Source organism: Seriola aureovittata, chromosome 16 (genome assembly GCF_021018895.1).
Source record: "Seriola aureovittata isolate HTS-2021-v1 ecotype China chromosome 16, ASM2101889v1, whole genome shotgun sequence".
NCBI classification, from domain to species: domain Eukaryota; kingdom Metazoa; phylum Chordata; class Actinopteri; order Carangiformes; family Carangidae; genus Seriola; species Seriola aureovittata.
The window spans coordinates 24,816,776-24,840,153 of record NC_079379.1 but is presented as its reverse complement, the minus strand read 5'-3'; the positions used below and the strand labels follow the sequence as shown (position 1 = coordinate 24,840,153).

Sequence of the window (23,378 nt, the reverse complement as noted above, 5' to 3'; positions counted from 1 at the left end):
GGAGTGTAACTGGAGGTTGTTCAAATCACACAGAACCACACGAGATGTCAAAACGAGATAATGTCGGCAAGATGTCAGCTCTATGAAGACAACAGCAGCTGGACACACGAGGACAAAAATGACTGTTTTTAACTTGTTTCTCTCTGATTTCAAGAATAATTGCCACTGCTGCACACTAACCCTAGAACTAAAGTTATGATCTGTAACTTTTCCACATTAAACTGTGTTATATATTTTGAGTTTTGTACTTATATTTTCCTAAATGTTTCCAGTAATTCAAACTGGGAGGAGCTTATGCTAATGGTGGTGAAAACAACAACTCCCATGATCCCACGGCATTTTATGACATCACCCAACATCTTTTGTTGTTGTTTTGATAGAGACCCTTAGAGCCAGACGTTATACTGTGTGTTTAGTTCATCTTTATCAGTTGGGTCTTTATAAGACTTATAACAGAAAATGTTAATCCTGATTAGACTCAGACTGTTGACCATATCTTTTATTAATTTAGAGTCACTCATTAGTATTTTAAGTGTCTTTTGATTATTAAACTGAATAGTTTTTTTGAGACGAGGCTTTTATCCCTCAGATCCCAAGGTGCTTGTGAATCAACATCAGAGCTGCCTGAGTCGAGCGGTCAGCTGTTAGTTCAGCTCTTCTTCTACACAACACAGAGACTGTAACTGTCATCACCCTCAGTGTTATAAAGAGATTTAACGGGGCATTGTAAACTGTATATTTAGATATTCAGGCGCAGACTGAACCCTGTCACATGAGCATGTTCTTTTTTTAAAAACTGAAGTGACACTTTCCGACATGTGAATGTGTGAATATCATCATCAGGAGAATCATAAAACCGCACAAATATTTCAAAAGCTGCTGCAAGTTCCCGTCGGGACTAAACACTGTAAACTGCTACGAAACTAAAGCTGTGGAAAAGAAATGTAGAAGAAAAAGAGCCACGGACACAGATGCATTAACTGAAGCGTTTCTTCTGTTTAACACAGAACAGAACTGATACAGAAGAACAGTGAAGACCAGAACCAGACAAGAATCATCCTTCCACAGAAAACATACAGTGAACAATGAAGATTCAGTTTCAACAGAGACACTGACGAAGAACTAAAAACAGAGTACGACAGGCTCAGACAGGTGGGGGGGTGGTGGACTGGGGTGGGGGGGTGGGGGGGTGAAGCAGTAAAAGGCTGAGTCTCGAAACCACAGCCGGACCGGGCGGTGGAACCTCAGGACGTTCAGCTGAAAACACAAAGAGAGACGTAGTTGACGAGTTTGTCTTAACCAAGCAAGACTCAGTGCAAACAACACAGGTGAGTGGACCTCCCTTCAACAGGTGGTCCATCAACAGAGGTTTTTTGATTAATAAAATGTGTCATAGCGAGAGAAAGGAGAGCCGAGCTCCTGTTGGTGAACTGGACCTCAGTCTTCCAGGCTAATTATGTGATCAGCATTTGTCACTGCAGCAAAACAGACTGATGTAAATGAGCTGTCATCATAATGGTGCAGTATAAACTGTAGAGTGAACGGCCCCTCTGACAGACGGTGCTCCTCCCTGTATGTTCCCATGTATTAACAACATCATCTGCAGGTATTCTGTCGCAGCAGTTACTCATCAGTACTTACATAGAGGTCATGTCATTGAGGGCGTGGTCCAGTTCCTCACTGATGGCTTTGTACTTGAGTTTCTGTGCATAGAGCTCATCTGGACAATGGACAAAATATATGACATGTAAAATATATAACATATAGTTTATATAACATAGAGGCATATATGATGATAAAGACCAGAAAAATATAAATCCATGTAAATGCATCACAGTCCAACAGAACAGAGAGTTAAAGCTCCTCCAGTGTAAAGGTGTGTGTCCATGTGTAGTGTGATTATAGATTATAGATCAGCTCTAGCTTCTATATTAATACTGTGAAAGTATCAAAGCCTCAGTCCACAGAGAAATGCACACAGCCTGTATTCAGAAACTGAGCCTTAAAACCAGCCGTCAGGACTTCTGGAACTTTGTGATGTCACAACAAAGCAGTCACCAAGCCCCGCCCACCTGGACCCACCATCCAAACCTTGCAGGATTTGGTTTCTCCGAGTGTTTTTACCTGAAATCTGCTTTATTTTTATTGGCTCACTCAGAAAACAGTCAGCCAATCAGGAGAGAAGCTCAGAGCCTCCTCTCTTCTGATTGGCTCAACGACCTGTTGTTACTAGAGCTGCAGAGAGAAGCCTGAGAGAGGATATGTAAAACTACACTGAGATGGTTTTTATATCTTCTGATGGATCAAACACACAAGAAGAAGAAAACATGGAGCTTTAAACTCTGGTTCAACAGGTGGAGACATAGTGATCAGAATTTAAGGTACGTCTGTCAGTACGATGAAATCCTGCGAGTTCACCTCCCTGACCAGGATCAACTTGTTTTTCATTTTCCTTCTCGTCACTTGTCACTTCTCTCTGAACCGATCCAAGTGTCAAAGCGTAAACCCTGACAGGTGATTAGTTGTGTGTCAGGTACAGGAGCACAATCAGACAAATCAGTGTCGTACCTTCCAGATCATCAATAGTCTTCTCCAGCTTGGCCACAGATCTCTCAGCAAACTCAGCTCTGGTCTCAGCCTGAGACGACACAAAATATAATGAACAGAATATGAAGAAGTGTGTGAATCTTTCTGCCAAAACATTATTTAAATTGAGGGTTTCCAGCTGTTAAAGGTCCCTCCCTCTCACCTCTTTCAGCTTGTCGGTCAGGATCTTGATCTCTTCCTCATACTTGTCCTCCTTTTGAGAGTACTGTGGCGAGACACAACATCCACATGTGACCGCATGTCAACTTCTCAAACTGACACACATTTACATTGAAGTTCTGGTTAAAGAACAGGAAATGAATCCGTGCAGCAGCCTCACACCTCGCTCTGCTGAGAAACTGCACAAATGTTCAGTATGAATGTGACAGTGTGACAGTTCATGGTGGAGTGGTCCAGAGGTTAAAGGTTGGGCTTCACCACAGTTTTAGAGATGTAACATCAGGTGACTCATTCAGGCTAATTAGTGGATAATTAGTTCCTTTTTACAGTGAATGAGTTTCAATGCAGACTCAGTGTCCAGGGCCTGTGTGGTCCGAGGCTGGAGCAGAACGTCTGGTCCTACCTTCTCAGCCTGGGCCTCCAGAGACTTCAGGTTATTGGTGACGTTCTTCAGTTCCTCCTCCAGTTCAGCACATTTACTGGTTTAGTTTTATGTCAGAAGAAGAAAGAGAGAACAGAGAAAACTGTGAACAGTGACTCCATACACACATAAGTGTGTTCATATTGACATGTACAAGGCAACATGCAGCGCACAAGTACCCATGATGCACTCAAACAGCCCCAACACGGCGTGTAAATGATGGACGCCTTTATAAATGAAGGAGAATCCTATTTTAGAACCTGATCCACCTTCTAACAGAAGCTGCGAAAACCTCACATTTAAAACATGAATCTCATTTTTAATATATCTTTTTTAACTATATTTTTTCTGTACAAATGTTTGTTATGAAATATCTTTGATTTTACTGGCGAGCGAAGCAGCCGGGCGACAACCGCCGTCACATGTTGTGATGGTCGTTTCTGTTGGTCAGTGCACAACGGCCATGTTTGATTTGGTACGGCTCCACCCTGTCGAAATTCACGTACTACATGAGAGTATACAGAGTACACAGAGTACTGCATGTGAGTGTACTGACTGAAGTATCTCTTCATTTATCCACTGCTGAGAAGGTGCACACTCCCACCAGCAGGAGGTGCTGCTGTGACAAAAGTTCCTGAGGAGTTTCCTGCTTTCACTCATGTTTGTGGACAGTTCTGATCTCGTCTACGAAGAAGAGGCTCGAGCACGACAGAGTTCATGACCTCAGCAGATGATACAGGTACTCACGCCTCAGCCAGCTCCGCCCTCTCCTCCGTACGCTCCAGCTCTCCTTCTACAATCACCAGCTTACGAGCCACCTGGAAAAAACGCATCGTACGACAGATGTTATTATCAGGGTTGACACGTCGCAGACCTGAGTCACTCCCTCCGGTCACGTCCGTCTCTCAGTGTGACGCTGCAGATTCATCGCCGGCAGGAACTCACCTCCTCGTACTTGCGGTCGGCCTCCTCTGCGATGTGTTTCGCCTCCTTCAGCTGGATCTCCTGCAGCTCCATCTTCTCCTCATCCTTCAGAGCCCTGTTCTCAATCACCTTCATCCCTCTGCACACACAAACCGTCATTTATTTCCTGCACATGATGTCCGTTAGCTAATTGTTCTGGTCCATCTGAATCTATACATGATACAACAGTGAAGGTTTGTTAGTTTTACTCTTTTCATTTAAAGTTTTAGTCAAATTTAGTGATTTGATTTTTTGTCAGTTGTCTGTTTCAGTGATGCTGAGGTCAGAGTTTCTTTAACTCGACTGTCCCAACATGACGCCGTGCACAGTGCGAGGCTTCGCTGAGGTACAGATCCCTCGTCTCATCAAGCACTGAACACAGGAAACAGGAAACAGGAAGACGTCACCTCTCGCTCTCGTCTGCAGCCTTCTCAGCCTCCTCCAGCTTCTGCAGAGCCGTCGCCAGTCTCTCCTGAGCTCGGTCCAGCTCCTCCTCCACCAGCTGGATACGTCTGTTCAGGGAAGCCACCTCTGCTTCAGCCTGAGCACAGATCAATCAATCAATCAATCAATCAATCAATCAATCAATCAATCAATCAATCAATCAATCAATCAGTCTAACAGACTTTATTTTTACAGCACTTAAAATATTAAAACACAGGACGTGTATTGTGGTGAATAAAACCAGAAATGAAATTTAGACAAAGTATTTAAGATAAAATAATAAAATGAAAAGATGTTTGGAAGAGAATAAAACCAAAAATAAAAGTAGAAATAAAATAAATAAAAATAAATAACGGACTGATTCAGAGAAGCACAGACTTTGTTTGTCAGTGCTAATGTAGCAGTTTGTTAAAAGGCTTCGTGTCCCGTGAAGCTTCAGCTAATAAATACGATCTTCTCTAACATTTATACTCTGTATATTGAGGTGATGCACCTTCCAGCCAGTAGGTGGGGCTCTGGTGCAGGTGTGGGTTTGCTAGAGCGATTTCAGCTACTGGCTCTGTGCTGAGGTGAACGAGCTCTGGCCTGTTGAGGATGCTAACTTTGGTCCTGTCTCTACATCTACCCACAATTCAGTGCTCTGCAGCCCGTGTGCCGCTCGCTGCCGGTAACACTGACATCGATTACACCCTGACTCTGGAAGCAGTGTAGCTGATGAGAAACATCATCAGTGTGTGTGTGTGTGTGTGTGTGACGCAGGATTGTGTTGATTTGAGTTGATAAACTGGAGTTTGAGGCGACGGCCGCCCTGACACCATCTGCGCTTCACTGGTATTTTGTTCCCGGCGTTCTCTGCAGGCGGAACAATGCTGACAGCTGTTCCTTCTATATGTAGATGCTGAAATAAATTCTCCAGCAGTGACTCGGGTTAAGAGGCAGAAGAAGAAGAAACAGGCCGGAGTGAGTTTCTCTCTTTCCTCTGTGAGTGACGCTCAGCGAATATTTCCACATATGAAATATAAGTACATGTAAAATAAAAACATAAATAAAAATAACATGAAACCTGTTAGAAATGGGAACAATTTCATATACTGACATATTCAAGTATTTATGTTTATATTGTAGAACTCTGTTACATAAATATATATCCATATATCCAAGTAAATATCCTTATGATATAAATAATATTTCTCTTTAAGTCGCTTCTTGAGACGTACTTTGATCTGAGACATTTTCCTGGTTTGTGTTTTATTTCTTTGCTTTGAAATGCATTGATTTTATTGATTCTATATTTCTGCTGTTGTAAAGTACTTTGCTCTATAAATAACGGTTAATATCATTATTATTATTATTATTATTATTTGGTGACGTATATGTCGACATCACTCTTGATATGGGGACATTTATGTTGTGTAATGTATTTTATATTAAGTGAACTGTTTATGTGCAATAACATCAACAAAATGAAAACGCTGAGACTATAAACTAAAGTGAACACATTGATGAAATTCAGGAAGTCTCTCTCCTAAGGGGGGGGGGGGGGGGCTGACCTGGGAGGAATGGATGATGAACCTAAAATGGACTGGGACCATTGTTAAGCTCACAGTCAAGGTTGAGCTGACATCATGGCCAAAATAGGGCTCTGAATCCCCCGACAGCTGAGGAGTCCACGCCGGGCACGATGAGAATGGAATGTGAGGGAGAAGCAGTGAATCAGCCAGGGTTGGTTTACAGCGGCATTATCACAGCTTTTATCAGAGCCCGGGTCTCACACTGTCCGCCAGCAGCAGGAGGCTCCGGGCCCGGGGTATTCAGAGGCTCGCCATGTGCGGCAGGTCTTATAACTCACACCGAATGTATGTGCGGCGTTTGTATTCTGAGGGATGACTGTATCACTCACGTCAGCCGCCTTTTTATCGGCCACCTCCAGCTTCTCCTGAGCGTCCTTCAGGGCCTCCGAGTATTTATCCAGCTCGTCCTCCGTCCCCTTCAGCTTCTTCTGCATCTGCAGGAGCTCGTCTTCATGCTGGGGGAGGGAGAGATCAGACACCAGAGTTAACACATTCAGAGAATCTGCTTCACACGCCTCATAGTGATTTCAACAACTGTGTCCCAGTTCAGAGGCCGCATCCCTCTGATCTCATCCACTGCTGCTCAACAACAGATGCAGCCTCTGTCAGTTACAGCCCAAAGCTGAGGAACACATGGCCTATACATATGAGATATAATTATATATAGATATTAGATATCAGATATAAATATCTATATAGATATCAGACATAGATATCTGAAGATATCAGAGAGGCCAGCTCACTAAGTATCTTTTAAAAGAAAGATAAAAACGTATTTCTTCACTTTAGCCTTTAACTAGCTCTGAAATTTTGCACTTTGCGCCACATTTATTTTCAGCACTTCTTTTAAATATCTCTTGATTTCATTATTTATTATCTTATTAATTATTCTATCTAATTTTAATGTTTTTCATTTTAGAGCGATGCTTCTAACATGTCTTTATGTCTTTTCATGTGAAGCAGCTCATTTCTTCGTGTTGCATTCACTTGTATGAAAGATGTAAATACAAATAAAGTTTATTATTACATCACTGCGGTGTGAGAGGACTGTCCTCTCCAAAAGGTGGATCCTTCGTCGCCCAACATATCCCAAGATTCAAAATAAAGAGAGAGAGTCTGAGCGTTAACACAGATGTTCAGGTCTCTCCAGATGTTGGACTGTGCTCAGGTCAGCAGCTCCTTCCTCCTCGCGGTCTCTGCTCTGATCGGCGTCGTCAGCTGTGAGAACTGAGACAGGTGTGTGTCTTTACACATCAGGGCCAGTCAGCTGAGTTTACCACAGGTGGACTCCAGTCAAGGTGTAGAAACATCTCAGAGACGATCCAGAGAAACGGAGGAAGCTGAGTCACAGTAAAGTGTCTGAATACTTTTGTCAATGCGATATTTCACTTTTTACCTTCACAAATATTCTGTCATCTGACTTTACTATAGATATGTGATGAATAATCTGAGTCTGAAACCACAAATTATGAGACATGTTGGTGCACAGGTTACCATGTCACCACGGTAACACAGGTTAGGCCTGAGTTAGCCTCGAGGTAAGGTGTCTAATTTTTTTGTTTTAAGTCAGTCTTTATTTTTGTGAAACGGTCGGACTGACATCAGACATCAGGCCTAACATCTCTGTGAAACCGGCGCCTGGCCGAGGATTCGAGTTGGGCCGAGCTGAAAGTGTTCTTAGTGTCTGGATCAGGTCTGATGTGTCACAGCAGGTCTCAGGTCAGTGTGTCAATCTGTCTAAAGACAAGTGGGCCGATGGATCCGAGTAGACTCCCTGACCCCATCCACACCTGCATCAACATCTGGATCAGGAAGTCCTGCACATCAATACCGACCGTCCTCCTGTAAGAAACGAGCCCACAGCTCGTCTGTGCAGCAGGTTATTATGACATCATAGTTAGGTTTTGTTGCTAGGCGACATCTAGTGGTCGTAGTAATGATGACAGGAGCGAAGGGAAAAGTGTCAGTGACGTAGTATAAAGAGACAGAGTCCACTTCAGGAGGAGGAGGTGGACGGAGAGCGGTGTTCGATTCCTATGTTGTTTCTATTATCCATGGCCGTTCGTTGTTATTGTTGTAACCATGACAACAAAGATCGTCTAACGTTGAGGAAGTACTAATTCTATTAACCCAAATCACAATGTTTTGCTAAACCTAACCAAGCCATGACCGTTACTATAGTAACCACGGCGACGAACGTAGGTGCGCCCCACTCGGTACAGTACGTGTGTTTATTAATGTAACCATGACAACCAAGGTCCGATTCGCTGCTTCAGGAGACGCTCTCGAGGGTCGTATCAGAGGGTTGAAACCAGCGACCTGACTGGTTGTTGAGGTGCGATCGTTCAGATCTTCAGGTGTAAATCAGCCCAGAGAGAAATCCCGCCTCTGCCCGGTCCAAACTACACGTCTTCAGTCTGGGGATCATCGGATAATCCATCGTTCATTTGTAATTTAAAAAGGAAAACAAACGTAAATCTGTTTTTTTGTTTTGAAACCAAAAAAGAAAAAAACATTTTTGGTGTCAGAGTCAACAAATTGAAAAAACGATCAAAAACAGTCCGTTTCCTTTTTGCTGATTCCTTTTATCATCATTTTGTTTTAAACCAAAAAAACTATTTGATTTGATTTTTAATTCTAAAACAAAAAACAGGAAATGAAATCACATGGTCTCTTTGTTTTTTGTGTCCAAACAAAAAGACAGAAAACCAAATCCAAAAAATCGTTATGGAGACAGTTGTGTATCACAGAAGATCACGATCGTTAACTAACGAGTCGGTGCTCCACAGTAACGCAGTATTATCTACTGTGGAGTCCTCGGTTCACAGGTATTCAGGAAGTACTTACTGACAGCTCATTAATTATCAGGTCGTTAGGGTCCGTTTTAATGGCTTATAATAAAGGATTTAATATTACAACAGAATCAGTGGAACCTGACTTGAACCCAACAAAGCATCAGGTTTTGGGAGGGACGGGTTCAGTTTGTTGCTCAGGTTGCTGGGTTCAGGTTTGGTTGTATTGATTATTATTAAAAGGATTTTATTGTATTAAATGTGAGTAGTTTTTCTCTCTGCTGCAGGATGACGTCCGGTGGGAAGAGACATCAAAAATATAACTCCAGTCTCTGGTTCTCACATTAGGCAGCGCAAGTTGGATTCAGTTGGTTCAGTTCTTTGTGACACAGATACAGACCAGGTCCAGGTCTCAGCTTTGGGTCTGAGAAGCGTTTGTCAGACTGATCAGAGTGTCATCATCCAGAGTCTGAAGAAAACCTTCCAGAGGTGAGACGGCAGCATCCGTTCACCCCGGTGTTAGACACAGCATTTATATCACTCAGATTTCTGACCACAGACGAAATGAATACTGGCACAAATAATATTATAATTCTGTTGTTCTCTACTGAATCCCTTTGTCTCTCACCTGTTGGATGAGACTGTTGATGAAACACCTGTCTCACCCTGTGTTTGTGACCCACCTGCTTGCTTCGCTCTTCAGCTGCTTTCTTGTCTGCTTCAGCCTGTTCGGCCTGGTCCAGTGCGTTCTCCTTGTCCAACTTCAGCATAAGCATCTTCTTCTTGATGGCCTCCATTTTGGCTGAGGTTTAACGTGTCTTTGACGAGAGGGGAAGATGAACGGGAGAGACAGAGAGAGAGAGAGGCCGGCGAACTTGTGGAGACACGAAACTCTGACACAGATAGAGGCAGAGCATTTATATGACAGATGAGGAGACACTCCCACTCCTAAGCCTCTAAACCTGCCCCCCCACCACACCCTCCTCTGCCCCCCCACCACACCCTCCTCTGCCCCCACAGTCACAGCGCTAATGAAAAGTGAACCTGTAGGTTTCTACTATTAGAGACACAGTTCCTCAGATTTCCTCTATTTCATCTCCCTTTCAGTTTGACTCTTACTTACTCAGTTTAACTCAGTTTAACACAAATGAGTTTGAGTGAAGAAGACGTGACAAAGGAAAATGTTTTTGTCGTTTTCTGTCAGAGTCGCTGCTCAAACCGGACGAGGCTGGATGTTAATCACAGATATTAAAGTTCCTGTCACTGTGACTCCAGAAACTTTCCAGGGCATTCGATTCCTCTAAATATCATCAGTCTTCAACTCTTTAAATAAGCATGTTGTTACAGGTTTCCATATTTAATTCTGCTTTTTGTTAAGGCCACACTGCAGTTCAGCAACAGCTGCTGCTGCCAGTAAGTGACTCCTGTCCCTCTGACACCATTTAATTTACAGTGTCAGACATTAAAGCACCGTAACTGTTAATGCCTGTTAATAGGGGAAGGTAATATGAATCACATCATGTGTGTTACACTGGAGAAGATTCATGTAGTTCAGAAAGTCATCTCACCGATGGATCCATTTAGTAGATGTTCTGGAGTCTTTCAATCATATCACCTGATCCTCATCATCGGGTCTGTCAAGTCCTTAAAATAAAGAAAATGCATGTGATTGGTGCATTGATGCCATCGTTTTGAAATCATATGAAAACACATGAAATACAAAAGAGATGCAACAGGACTGAGAGAACTTTAACACATTTTAGTACGCTATTAATATATGATATATAAATACAATAGATGTGTCAGGGATCGTTTTAAATCTTAATAATTCATAAAGTGCATCAAGTCTCTGCTCCAGTGTGTCGCACAGACACTGTAGGAAAATGTAATTAGCAGTAGTTAACTATCTAGCTTGTAAATAAACTTTACTTTCTTACCGTCAGAGTTTCTGAATCAGACTGTGTCAAGTACAGATGAACGCTAACGTTAGCTAGTTTCTCACTTTAGCCTTAAGTTACAGTTTAGCTAACTAATGTTAGCTATCCTTTCATTTCCAATGTTGTCTTGTCATTTCATGACCAATTTAAAATATCTAATATGATCTAATGGTAAAAACACTGGAGCTCAGTCATGAGCAGTGAGACAATGGAGGATTCGTTGTTGTAGAGAGACGTTTTGACATAAATATAGAGTTTATTATTTCATGTTAATAGTCTTTTGTGTGTTTGTGGTCCTTTAGTTAGTCTTTCATCTTTTTGATATGAGCTTTCACTCCAGAATTTATCCATTCAGATCCAAGCATGTATAGTGAGGCCCTAACATTAAACCTTGAGGGATGACACCTTTGATGAGGGCAGGGGATAAACAGTTCCCTGTTCTAACTGAAAAGGTTTTGTCTCTCAGGTAAGACGAAAACCATTTCAACTCCGGGCCCTGTAGACCGACTCCCCCCTCCAGGTGTTTTAAAATAAATGACATGGTCAACTGTGTCAAAAGCTGCTCTGAGACCAAGCTGAGCTAAAATGAGATAAATGAGATAAAATAAGAATCTGAGTTTTGGCCCACGGGTCGCCAGTTGCCGACCACTGGTCTAAAGGGATATGCTTGAATTCATGGCTAAAACCAACCTAAAGTCGATTTTCTACGAGCTGTCTTAACGATGGGGTGAGGGGTTGGGAGATAGAACACAATACAAACTGACACTGGGTAAGAATGTCTGTCCTGTAACTCTATTCCATCACCTGGCCTCCAGTGCCTATAATTGGATTTCTCCTGGGATGGATGGGGTACCGCGCCAGCGGGGTGATCATGTCAGTTATTCCCCTCTCTAGGCCCCAGTCGGGTTATTAATAAACATCTTTTGGCTGACATTGTCTAGAGGATTAGAATAAGATTGTGTGTCTGCAGCTATGCACACAAATACACAGGCAGACAAAAAGGAAGGACCAGGATCACTGCTGAAGTTTGTGACTGTTGAACATGTCGAGTTTAACTCTGGAAAATACATTTGTTTGTCGCAAACAATCAGATGAGAAGTTTGATATCAGTGTGAGTGTCTGCGGGTTGATGTGTTGGACAGTGACCTTTTGTGTTACAGGGTCTGAGTGTGTTCATACTGGCTCACCAGCAGCCTGATGGTGCATTTGTGACCTTTGTGAGATGTCTTCTGTCTAAATGAACTCACCTGAGCTGGTCAGGTGTGTGGTAACAGCAGGTTTATTCCTCATCAGCATTAACCTGCATTTATGACAGAACAATAGAGTAGAAGGGTCATCTCTTGTGGACACACTGCGTATGCTCTGTCTTGTGGCAAAACCTCCGTCGCTTTTAGGATAACCACAATATTAACATCCTCAAAAATCTACACTCTGCACAATACAACTATATAGTGATCATATAGTGAGTTTTAATTTGTGTAAAAAAAAAAAAAAAAAAAAGAAATCAAATGACACAGGACAGAAATTGTCCCTATTCCGAATCCACAAAGAAACAGCACAAAAATATAAAATAATGGCACAAAACAATACAATAAAAATAATACAAAATATGAACAGATGTATAATCATAAATATTTCTAATAGCAGTTACCTTTTTCTTTTTTTTTCATTCCATAACCATGTGAACTTATTATATTATAAAACACAAAATATTACCACACTGTGTAGAGCAACTGTAACATACCTGCATTTATGACAATAGAGTAGAAGGGTCATCTCCTGTGGCCACACTGCGCATGCTCTGTCTGAAAAGACAGCGTCACGTTAACGTTAGCTAGCTTAACTGGAGGGATTTTTACCGGCAATAAAACACATTAAAAAAATATAGTTAACTTAATAAAACCATGGCGAATTTTAGTATAAAACAAATGATATTCAAACCGACCAAGCCAGCTCAATGTTTATATACTTTTTAAACTTATAAACATTATTTTGTCCAAAGCCACTTAGAGACTCATTAGCTCGCGGCAAATCCCCGTCGCTTTGAGGATTACCCACAATCCTTTGCTATTACTCCTTTGCGCCATGCAGCTGCAGATTTACGACAGTAGGTGGCATAGATGTTTGTTTTTGTTGTTGTTTTTTTTGTAACTTCTATTGAAGTAAAACCACAGGGTAAAATGTTCCATCAGTGAGCAAGAGTACAGCGTCACAGTAGAAGTACTTCCTGTAGTTACAGTGTCAAAGAAGATATAGTTATAGATGTATATCACACTGTGACAGTTGGAGGCCACTGTGCTCAGGCCTTAAGATCAAAATTTAAAACTCGTCTTTTATGTCCACATACCTGCTGCTTTCATCTTTGTGGTGCGTTCATGAACCTAAGTGAGTTAAGGTTTTTGTCAGTCACTTTGATCCAATTCTCACGTTAGAAGCGTCATCCTCACAGCTCTTCATGCAGTTCTCAGATCAGTTGTACAGTTGAACAGTCACCAGAGCTTCAAGACGCAGACTCCTAATGTTTTGATATTTTGATAAAAACCGAACTGACTTTATAAAAAGAGAAAAATATAAGAGTAAGACAGATATAACATTGTGCTACAGGTACATCCATATCATTTAGGAAAAATGACTATATTCTGTTTCAACATTGTATTAGTGTTAACTGTGCTGTCAACAGCAGATTACTGTCCTGTCACTTTACAACGCTGAATGGAAACACAGACACACAGAGAAGTCCCAGCAGAGTCCCAACCAGATCCAGAACCAGAACCACTGCACCACCCTGACCCTTCCACCTTTCAATCTCTCTGTGCACGTCACAGAGTGGTCACATGTCATCAGTCCTCTGTCTCAGCTGGGAGATAAAGTCTTTGAACACATCAACACGACACATTCTTTATTACAACTTTTATTTATTTTACATTCAGTCCACATGAATGACAAAAGGTTGTGCAAAAGTACAGTCCCTGTTTCAGTTCAGGCCTTACACTGACCTGCTGCATCTGCTGAACACATCACACCTCACACTGCTCACACCATCTCATACATGTCATCATTATGTGGCTCTGATGCCGAAAATACATTCATGTCAGAGCAGGACACGTCCAGTCAGGTCAGTTCACAGGCCACACCAACATCAAACCACCAAACCCCACTGTAAAGATAGATAGATAGATAGATAGATAGATCTGACATTCAATGGATAAAAACACAATAAAGCTGAAAGCGTGTTTGTGTTGCAGCCGTCAGAGAGGTTCACAGATTTTGAAGTCCGGTTGAAAAACATGCAAAACCCCAAAATCCAAAACTGATTGACTGTAGAAATGTGAAGCCCCTGTAAATCTGCTATTGCTTCTGAGATGCTGGACGTGCTGCGTGAGGACACTCGCCACTCATGGACCTGGATCTGACAGAACGGCAGCCGCTCCGGTCGTTCAGAGGAAGATACAGAAACAGAAACACACATCTAATCTCGTCTAGTTCAGAGTCAACTTCAGGTGTGAACGACGTCTCACTCCTCCTGTGTCCCGTCACTCATCAGGAGGACGGCGAGGTCTGATGTCCCACGCCGCCCTCTAGTGGCCATGTGGTCTTCTGCACTTCAGTGAGTGTTCATGTCTCTCAGCCTGTTCTCTGCTCGTGATGAGTTCACTGGTCCATTTATCAACACACACGAGGAAGTTGACATTTGAGAAATGCTGTGTTATCATTTTATAACTATCATTATTGTCCAAACAGAGAATTATGGCCTGACTTCTTCAGCAGACAATCATCACTGGACATAAAGAATAATATCACATTTTTAACACTGTCAACATAAATGTTAAAGATTATTAAGATCTTATTAATAATTTTGAGAAATGCATTCCCTATAATATGACTGAACAGGATAAAATCATGTTGTGTGTCATTGAGTACAGTAGACCTGCGTGCGTCTACCTGTAGATCTACTGGCTGTGATTACTTATTGATCGCTATGTAGAAGATAAATGAGAGCTGAAGTGAGTCATGCATTGGTTCCAGCAGCTGGGTGTGTTGTTATTCAACTTCTCTCTTTACACATACAGGAAGTGTGTCCACTTTATTCAGCTGAGATCACATTTCTGTAACAGTCATTTCTAATGGGTTTGGAAGGCACTGACCTCTGACCTCTGACCTCTGAGCTGGTTTTAGGTGAGGTGAGCTGATCAGAAAACAGCAGACAGCTGGAGGCCTTTCAATCGTTTCTGCTCCACACGTCAAAGCTGCTAATGAAGCCCCCCCTCCCACAGAGGAGCCTGACTGACCCCCCCACGGACAGAGACCTGGAGACAGGGAGTCTGGTGGAGTCTTAGCCCCCCCCCCCCCCCCCCAGGCCTAAACCCTGAACCCTCACAGGCTTAACTGACGTCACCTGGTCAGTGATTTAGTACGAGGGCTCAAAACAGAATAAAGAGGAACGGGATAGCACTTTGTGACATGTCACGTTACCATGACGACGCCGAAACATGTTGCTTGTTTGTGGCTTTTGATTTTTTTATTTACTACGTTTGTAATATAATAATGTTGGTTCAGATTCATCATCAATCATCACAAGAGCCTTCCAGTCAGGACTTTCAGAATAAAATCAGCCTTCCGGTCAGGACTTTCAGAATAAAAGCAGCCTTCGGTCAGGACTTTCAGAATAAAATCAGAGCAGAAACTTTGTGAGTTGGGCGTCTGATTGAAGTGACAGGCTTTGTGTCCAGGCAACCATGTGCATGATGTCGTCATGTGATCCCTGGTGATCAACAGAATCAAAGTGTTTCCTTCTTGTTTTTGAGGAAGATCATTTTTTTGTTTTTATGAATTTTTAAAGAAAAACAAAAACACGAGCAGAAACTGTTTCATGCTGCATCACGACACGTCTCTCCGCTCACTCAGGTCTGTGGTATAAACTCTATAAACTACAGAGGTTCAAATCAAATCTTCACCTGTATTTTTCTACTATTGTTGTTATTTTTAACAAATAATAAATTCCCTGATCTCTGGAGGAGGAGTTAGTGACGCCTGTGAAATGATGTGAAATGAGATTACAGACGCTCGGAGCCCTGACCATCAGTCCTAATGTTCATTCGGTCACATCGTCACGTCCGACAGACTCACGTCATCCAGCTGTTTCCAGACGAGTGATGATATTAAATCATGGAAATTCAAACTGAAAAATAAAAACAGCTCACTGTCACAAGCCAAAAGCAAAGCAGCTAAATAAATATGAAGACATTAAAACCAGTTAGAGCTGATCAGCAGCGTGAAACATGATGAGGTTCAGATCTCCTCTGGAATATCCTGAAGATCTGAAACAGGAAACAGATCCGGGGTCAGTCCCTGAGGAGACGCTTCAACACAGTATTCACAATGTGCTGTGTCCTGGGACACGTTTAAGGACCTTCAGTCTGACCTTTGGAGCTGCTGACAGACGCCGTCCCATCGTCATCGTCTGACGTCACATCCACCTCCAGATCGCTGCCGTCCTGTAGACCGTCTGGTTGGTGGACAGGCTCCTGCCGGGCCCGTGGGGCGGCGTCACTTCCTGGTCGCAGAGATGGAGGCTACAACAACAACAAGAGGACAGACATCTCCATGACATCACCATGACATCATCAGAGAGATCTCTGATTTTGGGATTGAGACTACAAATATTAACAGAAAGCCTGGATACAAAGTTGGGGTGGAGTTTACAGTCACGGGTGATTACCAGGCGGGGGCGCCACTGAGCTGCATTTAGGGAAATATAAGTTCCAGTCCTCTGGAACGTGACGCCGGGGCTGAGATGTGGGTCCCCAACGTTGAGGAATTGCAGTTGTTCTTACCTGAGGATCCTGCTCCCCCAGCAGGTGGGGGGCAGGTGCAGTCCCGCCGCAGACCTTCATGTGTCGGACCTGCTTCTCCAGCTTGGCCCGCGCCCTCTCGCTGTCCTTGAACCGGCTCTCGGCGTCCCGCAGCCTCAGCAGCTCTTCCTGCAGCAGGCTGTGTTGTCTCTGTAAGAGAGCCAGCTCCCCGATGGTCGAGCCCACGCTGGCCTCCCGATTTCCACCGTCTCGCCAGTGAGGGCGCCACACGCCCCCTGCAGCTGGCACCATGGCGTCCTGAGGTTGTAGCAGCAGCTCCAAGATGGAGTCTTGTTTGATGACGGCGCCCTTCAGGAGACAACGAAGATTTCAGGGGGGGGGGTTGAAATAAGTTTTCAGGACAAAACAATATTTAGATTTTTCCATTAAAGTTTGTGTCAGGTGAAGCTGCACAGGAACCTGTTCTCCACCAGGTGTCCCAAAGTGCAGACGACCAAAAAAGGGAGCAGGTACAAAATAAAGTTTAAAGACAAAACTGAAACTACAAAATAAAACCAGACAGGAACAAAAAGCAGAACCAAACACTGAACAACAAGAGAACAATAATCCACCGGAGAACACAGTGACACAGACGGACACAAGGGAGGGAAAGGTGATAGAACAGGTGGAACATGAGGGCGGGGCAACAATCAGCCAGGAGGGTTAAGTAAAGTGAACTTACATGAGACACACAAGAGAAGTGGGTACAAAATAATAACTGAACTTTCTCATCACACCTCTTGTATTGATGGAGCAGTGATGACTGAGAGATTCAGTGACTGTGTCTCAAACTTCTTCTCATTCACGTGAGATGAAGAGACGGATTCTCATCATCTCCATCAGCAAGGACAAGAGAAAACAGGAAGTTACTCACCTGGAGAGCGTGGAGGTAAACACTGAGATTCACCAGCTTCTGACAGATCTCCTGTTAAACACACACACACACACACACACACACACACACACACACACACACACACAGGTTCTTAAAACTACAAATAAAACACTGGCAGAGTCTAAATTACGGGACCTTTAACCATAACTACTACTAATCTAACCCAACCAGAACCTACCCACACACACCTGAAACCCCCCCCCCGATGACTCACCATGTGTGGGGGCTTGTCCTGACTCCTCATGCAGTCCTTCAGAAGATAAACACAGAGGAGAGTTATATATATGTACATGTATGTTTATATATTCCATGAGGCTGATATAGAGAATAACAGCACTGGGACTTTTAACTCCATGTATCACTCCGCTCCACAGGTGATCTATTAACCGTTAATCAGCGTCACATTAACGTTGTTATCGATCTCAGACTGTAACGAACAAAGATGAAAATATTTCAGAAATAACATTTGACTGAAACGATGTGCGGTCGTCCGAGGAGGATGAAGGAAGAAGGTGGATCCTTCAGGAACACCTGAGGGAACGAGGAGACGAGGTCGCAGCTAGTGTCACTGTGCAGGTCAGGACTATGTTTATGTGTTGCTTAGCAACAGTCCAGTACCAGTCCAGTAACAGTAGCAGCTATTTGTGTTGGTGTAGACAAATAAATGAGAAATAAACAAACAAATCATAATGTGTTGTTGTTTATTGACACGGCCTCGTGACACACTGAGGTCGTGATGTTCTGAATATTCACGGCTGTGATTGTCTTTGGTACTCGGCTGATGTTCAGAACAACATCACCACCTCAGCGTGAAGTTTGTTTGTTTGTTTTGTTATTTTATCATTGATATATAAACTGTATGTGAACACACAGTGAACAGTGAAGCTGGGAGCTGGAGGTCTGGAGCTCAGGGACTCTACAGCAGCGAGTGATATTCAGCCTTTCTTTGCATTGATCAAAGGGAATCATCTGTAAACAGAAACTGATTTCCAACAACAACAACAACAACAACAACAACAACAGTAAGACCTGTGGTCAGCTGGTCAGGGACATGAACATGGTTTGAGGACAGCTGGACCTGACAGAGCCGCTCACCTTTGCTGAACAGACGTCATGGGCTCCATTGACCAACAGATCCTGATGACCTGAGCAGAGACACATCACATCACGACAGTCACTGTTAGTGCGGCCAATCACACAGTGTGTCTGAGAGCTACCTCCGCATGCCCCGCCCACATGCCCCGCCCACGCGTGTTTCTATGTGTTTGTATGTGTTTCTACTGGACGGTTGTTGTTTATGACACGGTCGTGTTGCTGGGACTCACTGGTCTCCACCTCCAGGTGGTTGTGACGACACAGCAGAGGGATGTCCACACTGGAGCCCAGGAGCAGCTCACTCAGCCTGTCCACTGTGGACACACACACACACACACACACACACACCACACACACACACACACACACACACACACACACAATGGTTGGAGTTAAACAGTGAAAACATGAAGCTCTGACCTGAACCTGGTCTCTAACTGGTAACACTGCGTTACCTTCAGCGGTGGCGTCCAGCAGGAGTTTCTCGGCCCGTGGAGCCTGGGGGGTGTCGGCCCTGAATAGGTATCGAGTGACGGGGGGCTGCAGGCCATCCTGACCACAGGTCACCTCCGCCAGCTCGCAGAACAGAGTCACCCTCTCCTGCAGCAGCTCCAGCATCTCCCGGTCCTTCTGCTGGAGGTCGGCTGGGGGCGGGGCAGAAGGAATCAACCAATCATCTGATTTACAGTGTTTATCAATCACTTTGATTCAGTTCTCAGTTCAGACACGTCAGAACACAGAGAGGCGACACGATGACCTTCTCCTGACCTTTGAGCCTCCTCTGATGAGCCCTGTGTTCAGTCTCGATGAGCGGGAACTCCTCTCGTGACGGACACCTGAACACACACACACACACACACACACACACACACACACACACACACACACACACAATCCTTTGTCACTGATGTCAGTGAAGCGATCTTTAACGTTTTATCTGTTGGTGGTGTAAAAATATACTGACACATATCAGACTCATACAGAACACTTGGAAGGGTTGTGTGCATGTGAGTGTGTGTGTGTGTGTGTGTGTGTGTGTTCTCACTTGCTGACGGTCCGCTGGATGTGGCGTATCCACATGTTCTTGTCCTCCTTGGAGGCGGCGTGGAACTCGTACATCTCAGGAGGAGAGGAGTCGCTGATGAGGAACATGCCTCGCTCCTGATTGGCTATGTCCCTCACTATCAGGTTCTGGAGGGACAGTACCGGAGGCTTGTCCTGGACCGCACACAGGTGGATGATGGGACAGAGGACAGGTGAGAGAACAGCAGGTGTTGTTCCAGTCATCTGTGTGTGTGTGTGTGTGAGAACGTTTTCTTACCATACTGGGAAAGATGTACCTTTGGTCCTTCTCCTGCAGAAACACCAGGATGTCTGTCATCAGTAAGACCTGTATATCTACACACACACACACACACACACACACACACACACACACACACAAATAAACAACCGCACATCAATACAAAGTTGTCGTCTTTTTTCTTGAACTTCAACTACAGACAGTCTAAAAAATAAATAAATAAATAAATAAATAAACTTTTTTCTTCTTTTTTGTGAGTTTTCAATTTTATAAAGCAGTAACACAAATATATATATATATATATAAATTGTCTTCTGGATATAGAAAAAGGAGGAAACATGAACCACTGGATGGAGACATGTTCACATGATCAGTTTCATCTAAAAACAGATGGAAGCAGAACAGGAACAGTCCTGCACGAGGAGGACGTTTGTGATGAGGAGGCAGTGAAACGTTTCCCTGACTTTAGTTTGTGACCAAAATCAAATGAGAAACATTTACAGAGTCTGAAGCTCGAGTGAAAAGGAAACGCTGTCGTGTTCCGGCACTAAGGATCGTTATTGATCCGAGCAGAGCTTCAGACCGTCGCTTCACTGACGTCACACACAGACTGATGTCACAGCGTCGCACCTTTGAGCCGGGAGCCGGGAGTCTTCCAGAAGAGAGTCCCTTCGTGGACGAGTCTCCGGCGGAGCAGCTCTCCGGGCCTGAAGAGCCCCCCGTCCCTCACTCTGGCCTCAGCCCGCGGGTCCAGCTTGGCCTGGATCTCTTGCATCCGTTGAGTTTTCTCCAGCTCCTCCATCTGCCGGAGGATAAAGTCCAACACCATGAGCAAATGTCATTTTATCTTTTTTTTTCCTTTTTATTGGTGACACAAAATAAAAAACAAAGAAAGTGATAATATAACAAGACATAAGATAAGATAACAGACCAGACATAACGTGCTTTTTACTTTTTTTTGCCTGATTTTCCATCTTTTTGTTTTTTTTTATTATTCATCAGACAGCTGTCCGGTACCTGCTGGTCTATTGAACTGAGCAGCTCTCTGACCAAGGTGAGAGCCTGGGCCAGACAAGACGCTTCGTCCTCGTCCTCTGGAAGAGAGACAGACACCCACATCATTACAGACGGCAACAGACCGTCATTCAGTCATCACAGTGTTTACAGACGGACCAGAGTCAGCTGATTCTGATCATGACGCTGCAGCAACACAAAATTAAGCAGATGAAACACTGCAGCCGCCCAGATGTTCATACTGCACGTGTGTGGCGCTGGACGTCCTGTCGTGTGTGTGCCGACTGTGTTGTGTTACATCACTAAAAGGAAGTGGGCAGATCATGAAGTGTGTTCACCGGTGCTGTTTTCCAGAATGCGCTGAATGAGGACGGGATACTTGGAGATCCGCTGAGTCACCAACAAGATGCACTCCTGAACGCCATGGCAACGTAGGAGGGGTCCTCGAGTCACCCGCTGCCCATAGACACACACACACACACACACACACACACACACACACACACACACACACACACAGAGGATCTGTCATTTCTTCTTCAGTGTGTTTGAGAGGAGGATAAATATAAAACGCAGCAGAGAGATTTAATGTGAGCAGGTTTCATCAGTGTAGAAACAACTGTGTGGGATCAAGGTCACGTGACCTCACGTTCTTGTGAATGCAAGAAACACATTAGCAAAAGTTAGCATCTTCTCAGAACAGTTAGCTTAGTTAGCATCTTCTCAGAACAGTTAGCTTAGTTAGCATCTTCTCACAACAGTTAGCTTAGTTAGCATCTTCTTAGAACGGTTAGCTTGGTTAGCATCTTCTCAGAACGGTTAGCATCTTCTACTTGTTTATGTTGTTTGTTAGCTTGTAACTGGCTGTGACACAGTGTTAGTGGTTGTGCTAATGCTAACTCTCTCTCTCTGTACTGATAAGGTTTCAGGTGTATTTAGCCCCGCCCCCCGTCCCTACAAGCTGACAGGATTGGTTCCTGAGGTCTGTGACGTTTGAGTCTCTGACTGTCTGAATCTGTGTTTATGAGACTGTGATTGGTTCACAGGTTCACCTTGGTTCAAGGTGGAAACACTCAGTCATGGTGTTGATGATGTTTTCATCATCATGTGTCTGTATTATATAAAAACATCATATGGACGTTAACGAGGTTAAAATCTTGATTTTCATCAGAGGGGGTCGTTAAAACTCAGCTGAGTGAACAGCTGATCTGTTCCTGAACAGCTGACTTCCTGTGTTTGGACTCACCCGTATGAAGCACTGGAACCTCTTGTCTCTGGACAGCAGCTCCTTGTACACTTTCACTGCCTTTAAGTGGCGGCTGCAGAACTCAGCGTAGGTCTTCCTCATGTCATCTGCACACTGGCCTGAGAACTGACACACACACAATAACAAAACAGAATTATTGATTATTGATTATTTTGAGTAGCGGTGTCACAGAATATATATAACATGAAACACCTCTTATTAGAAAACACTGTCAGATTGATGCGACGATGCCGGACTGATGTGGGACAGATGTTTGACCTCTGGATGTCACTGTTAACGTAGTTATCCCCTGTGTGTGTGTGAAGCCACTCACCTGCTCCAGCAGTATGTCCCCCAGCTGGTGGATGGTGAAGTTGTAGCTGGATCCGGACTGCAGGCTGCTGTTGCGCCGCAGCAGCAGCTGCGCCAGGAAGTGAGAGTGTATCCGGATCAGCTGGTCCAGGCAGGGGAACATGGCGTGCACGGTGCTGAGCTCCAGCTGCAGCTCATCCAGCATGCCCTGCCGAAACACCCTCTCCATGATGTGGAGAGTCCGCATGTGGTGCAGCTCCGTCTGAATCAGCTCTGAGACACACACACACACACACACACACACACACACACACACACACACACAGATTTTTAATGAACTTGTATTGACTCTGTATATCTGCTGGAGACGTGATGATGATCTTCTCACCATAGATGACGTCCTGCCTCTTGATGACGTTCTTGCGATGCGCCTGCAGGTAGCTGCTGTCCACCGCCATGCTCCAGGAATCCGCTTTAAAGTCCTGGCCATCCAGCTCCATCTCCTCCAGCACTGAGGTGTAGTAGACGTCTCCTGGACCACAGAGAACCGCCAGCATGAAGAGCGGTGTAATGAAACACCAATACACACCTGTAGCCTCAAGATGTTCTTTGATTTAATAGTTTAATCATTTGTTATTGTTAGCACCATATTTCTACCCCTCCTCTTTCCCTTTCTACCTGGCAACGTTTAATCAGAGAACATTTTGATTTTTTCTCTTTTCTTCTACTGCAGTAAAACGTTCCTGTGCTCTGCCCACCCCTGAGAA

The 23,378-nt window shown here is 44.0% G+C and overlaps 2 protein-coding genes across 7 annotated transcripts in view; both read right to left on the bottom strand.

Annotated features, from left to right (window-relative positions):
* Positions 1-972: 972 nt before the first annotated feature.
* On the bottom strand, positions 973-12,903 carry tpm3 (tropomyosin 3). 3 transcript variants are annotated; one of them, XM_056398511.1, is made up of 14 exons: positions 12,840-12,903; positions 12,639-12,699; positions 12,142-12,194; positions 10,526-10,601; positions 9,641-9,850; positions 6,495-6,620; positions 4,558-4,691; positions 4,133-4,250; positions 3,935-4,005; positions 3,170-3,245; positions 2,750-2,812; positions 2,569-2,638; positions 1,642-1,720; positions 973-1,257 (listed from the first exon to the last, which is right to left on the bottom strand). In XM_056398511.1, the coding sequence occupies exons 5-14, from the start codon at positions 9,752-9,754 to the stop codon at positions 1,254-1,256; spliced, it is 855 nt and encodes a 284-aa protein (XP_056254486.1). In that variant the 5' UTR covers positions 9,755-9,850; positions 10,526-10,601; positions 12,142-12,194; positions 12,639-12,699; positions 12,840-12,903; the 3' UTR covers positions 973-1,253. The 3 variants fall into 3 exon arrangements, with proteins under 3 accessions (XP_056254486.1, XP_056254484.1, XP_056254485.1); XM_056398509.1 differs by having other exon boundaries at positions 12,639-12,900; XM_056398510.1 differs by having other exon boundaries at positions 9,641-9,775; positions 12,639-12,900.
* An 886-nt stretch (positions 12,904-13,789) lies between these two features.
* arhgef1a (Rho guanine nucleotide exchange factor (GEF) 1a) overlaps positions 13,790-23,378 on the bottom strand; it is a 22,906-nt gene continuing 13,317 nt past the window's right edge. For all 4 annotated transcript variants that reach the window (XM_056399238.1, XM_056399236.1, XM_056399235.1 and 1 more), the window contains exons 7-23: positions 23,000-23,143; positions 22,634-22,884; positions 22,300-22,425; positions 21,392-21,509; positions 21,057-21,133; positions 20,670-20,841; positions 20,058-20,134; positions 19,782-19,954; positions 19,505-19,572; positions 19,192-19,380; positions 18,967-19,050; positions 18,737-18,786; positions 17,856-17,891; positions 17,621-17,671; positions 16,729-17,055; positions 16,317-16,467; positions 13,790-16,212 (exon numbers count right to left, since the gene is read on the bottom strand). In XM_056399238.1, coding sequence (XP_056255213.1) covers positions 16,184-16,212; positions 16,317-16,467; positions 16,729-17,055; positions 17,621-17,671; positions 17,856-17,891; positions 18,737-18,786; positions 18,967-19,050; positions 19,192-19,380; positions 19,505-19,572; positions 19,782-19,954; positions 20,058-20,134; positions 20,670-20,841; positions 21,057-21,133; positions 21,392-21,509; positions 22,300-22,425; positions 22,634-22,884; positions 23,000-23,143 — 2,123 coding nt within the window. In that variant the 3' untranslated portion in view covers positions 13,790-16,183. The remainder of the gene's footprint in view (positions 16,213-16,316; positions 16,468-16,728; positions 17,056-17,620; positions 17,672-17,855; positions 17,892-18,736; positions 18,787-18,966; positions 19,051-19,191; positions 19,381-19,504; positions 19,573-19,781; positions 19,955-20,057; positions 20,135-20,669; positions 20,842-21,056; positions 21,134-21,391; positions 21,510-22,299; positions 22,426-22,633; positions 22,885-22,999; positions 23,144-23,378) is intronic.

Excerpts from the sequence above, each read along its gene's own strand:
- tpm3 (XM_056398511.1), bottom strand. The coding sequence starts at position 9,754 with ATGGAGGCCATCAAGAAGAAGATGCTTATGCTGAAGTTGGACAAGGAG. Across the intron at positions 3,246-3,934 it reads AGGGCGGAGCTGGCTGAGGC|TAAATGTGCTGAACTGGAGG; the intron begins GTGAGTACCTGT and ends AAACTAAACCAG. Across the intron at positions 1,721-2,568 it reads GACTATTGATGATCTGGAAG|ATGAGCTCTATGCACAGAAA; the intron begins GTACGACACTGA and ends TCCATTGTCCAG.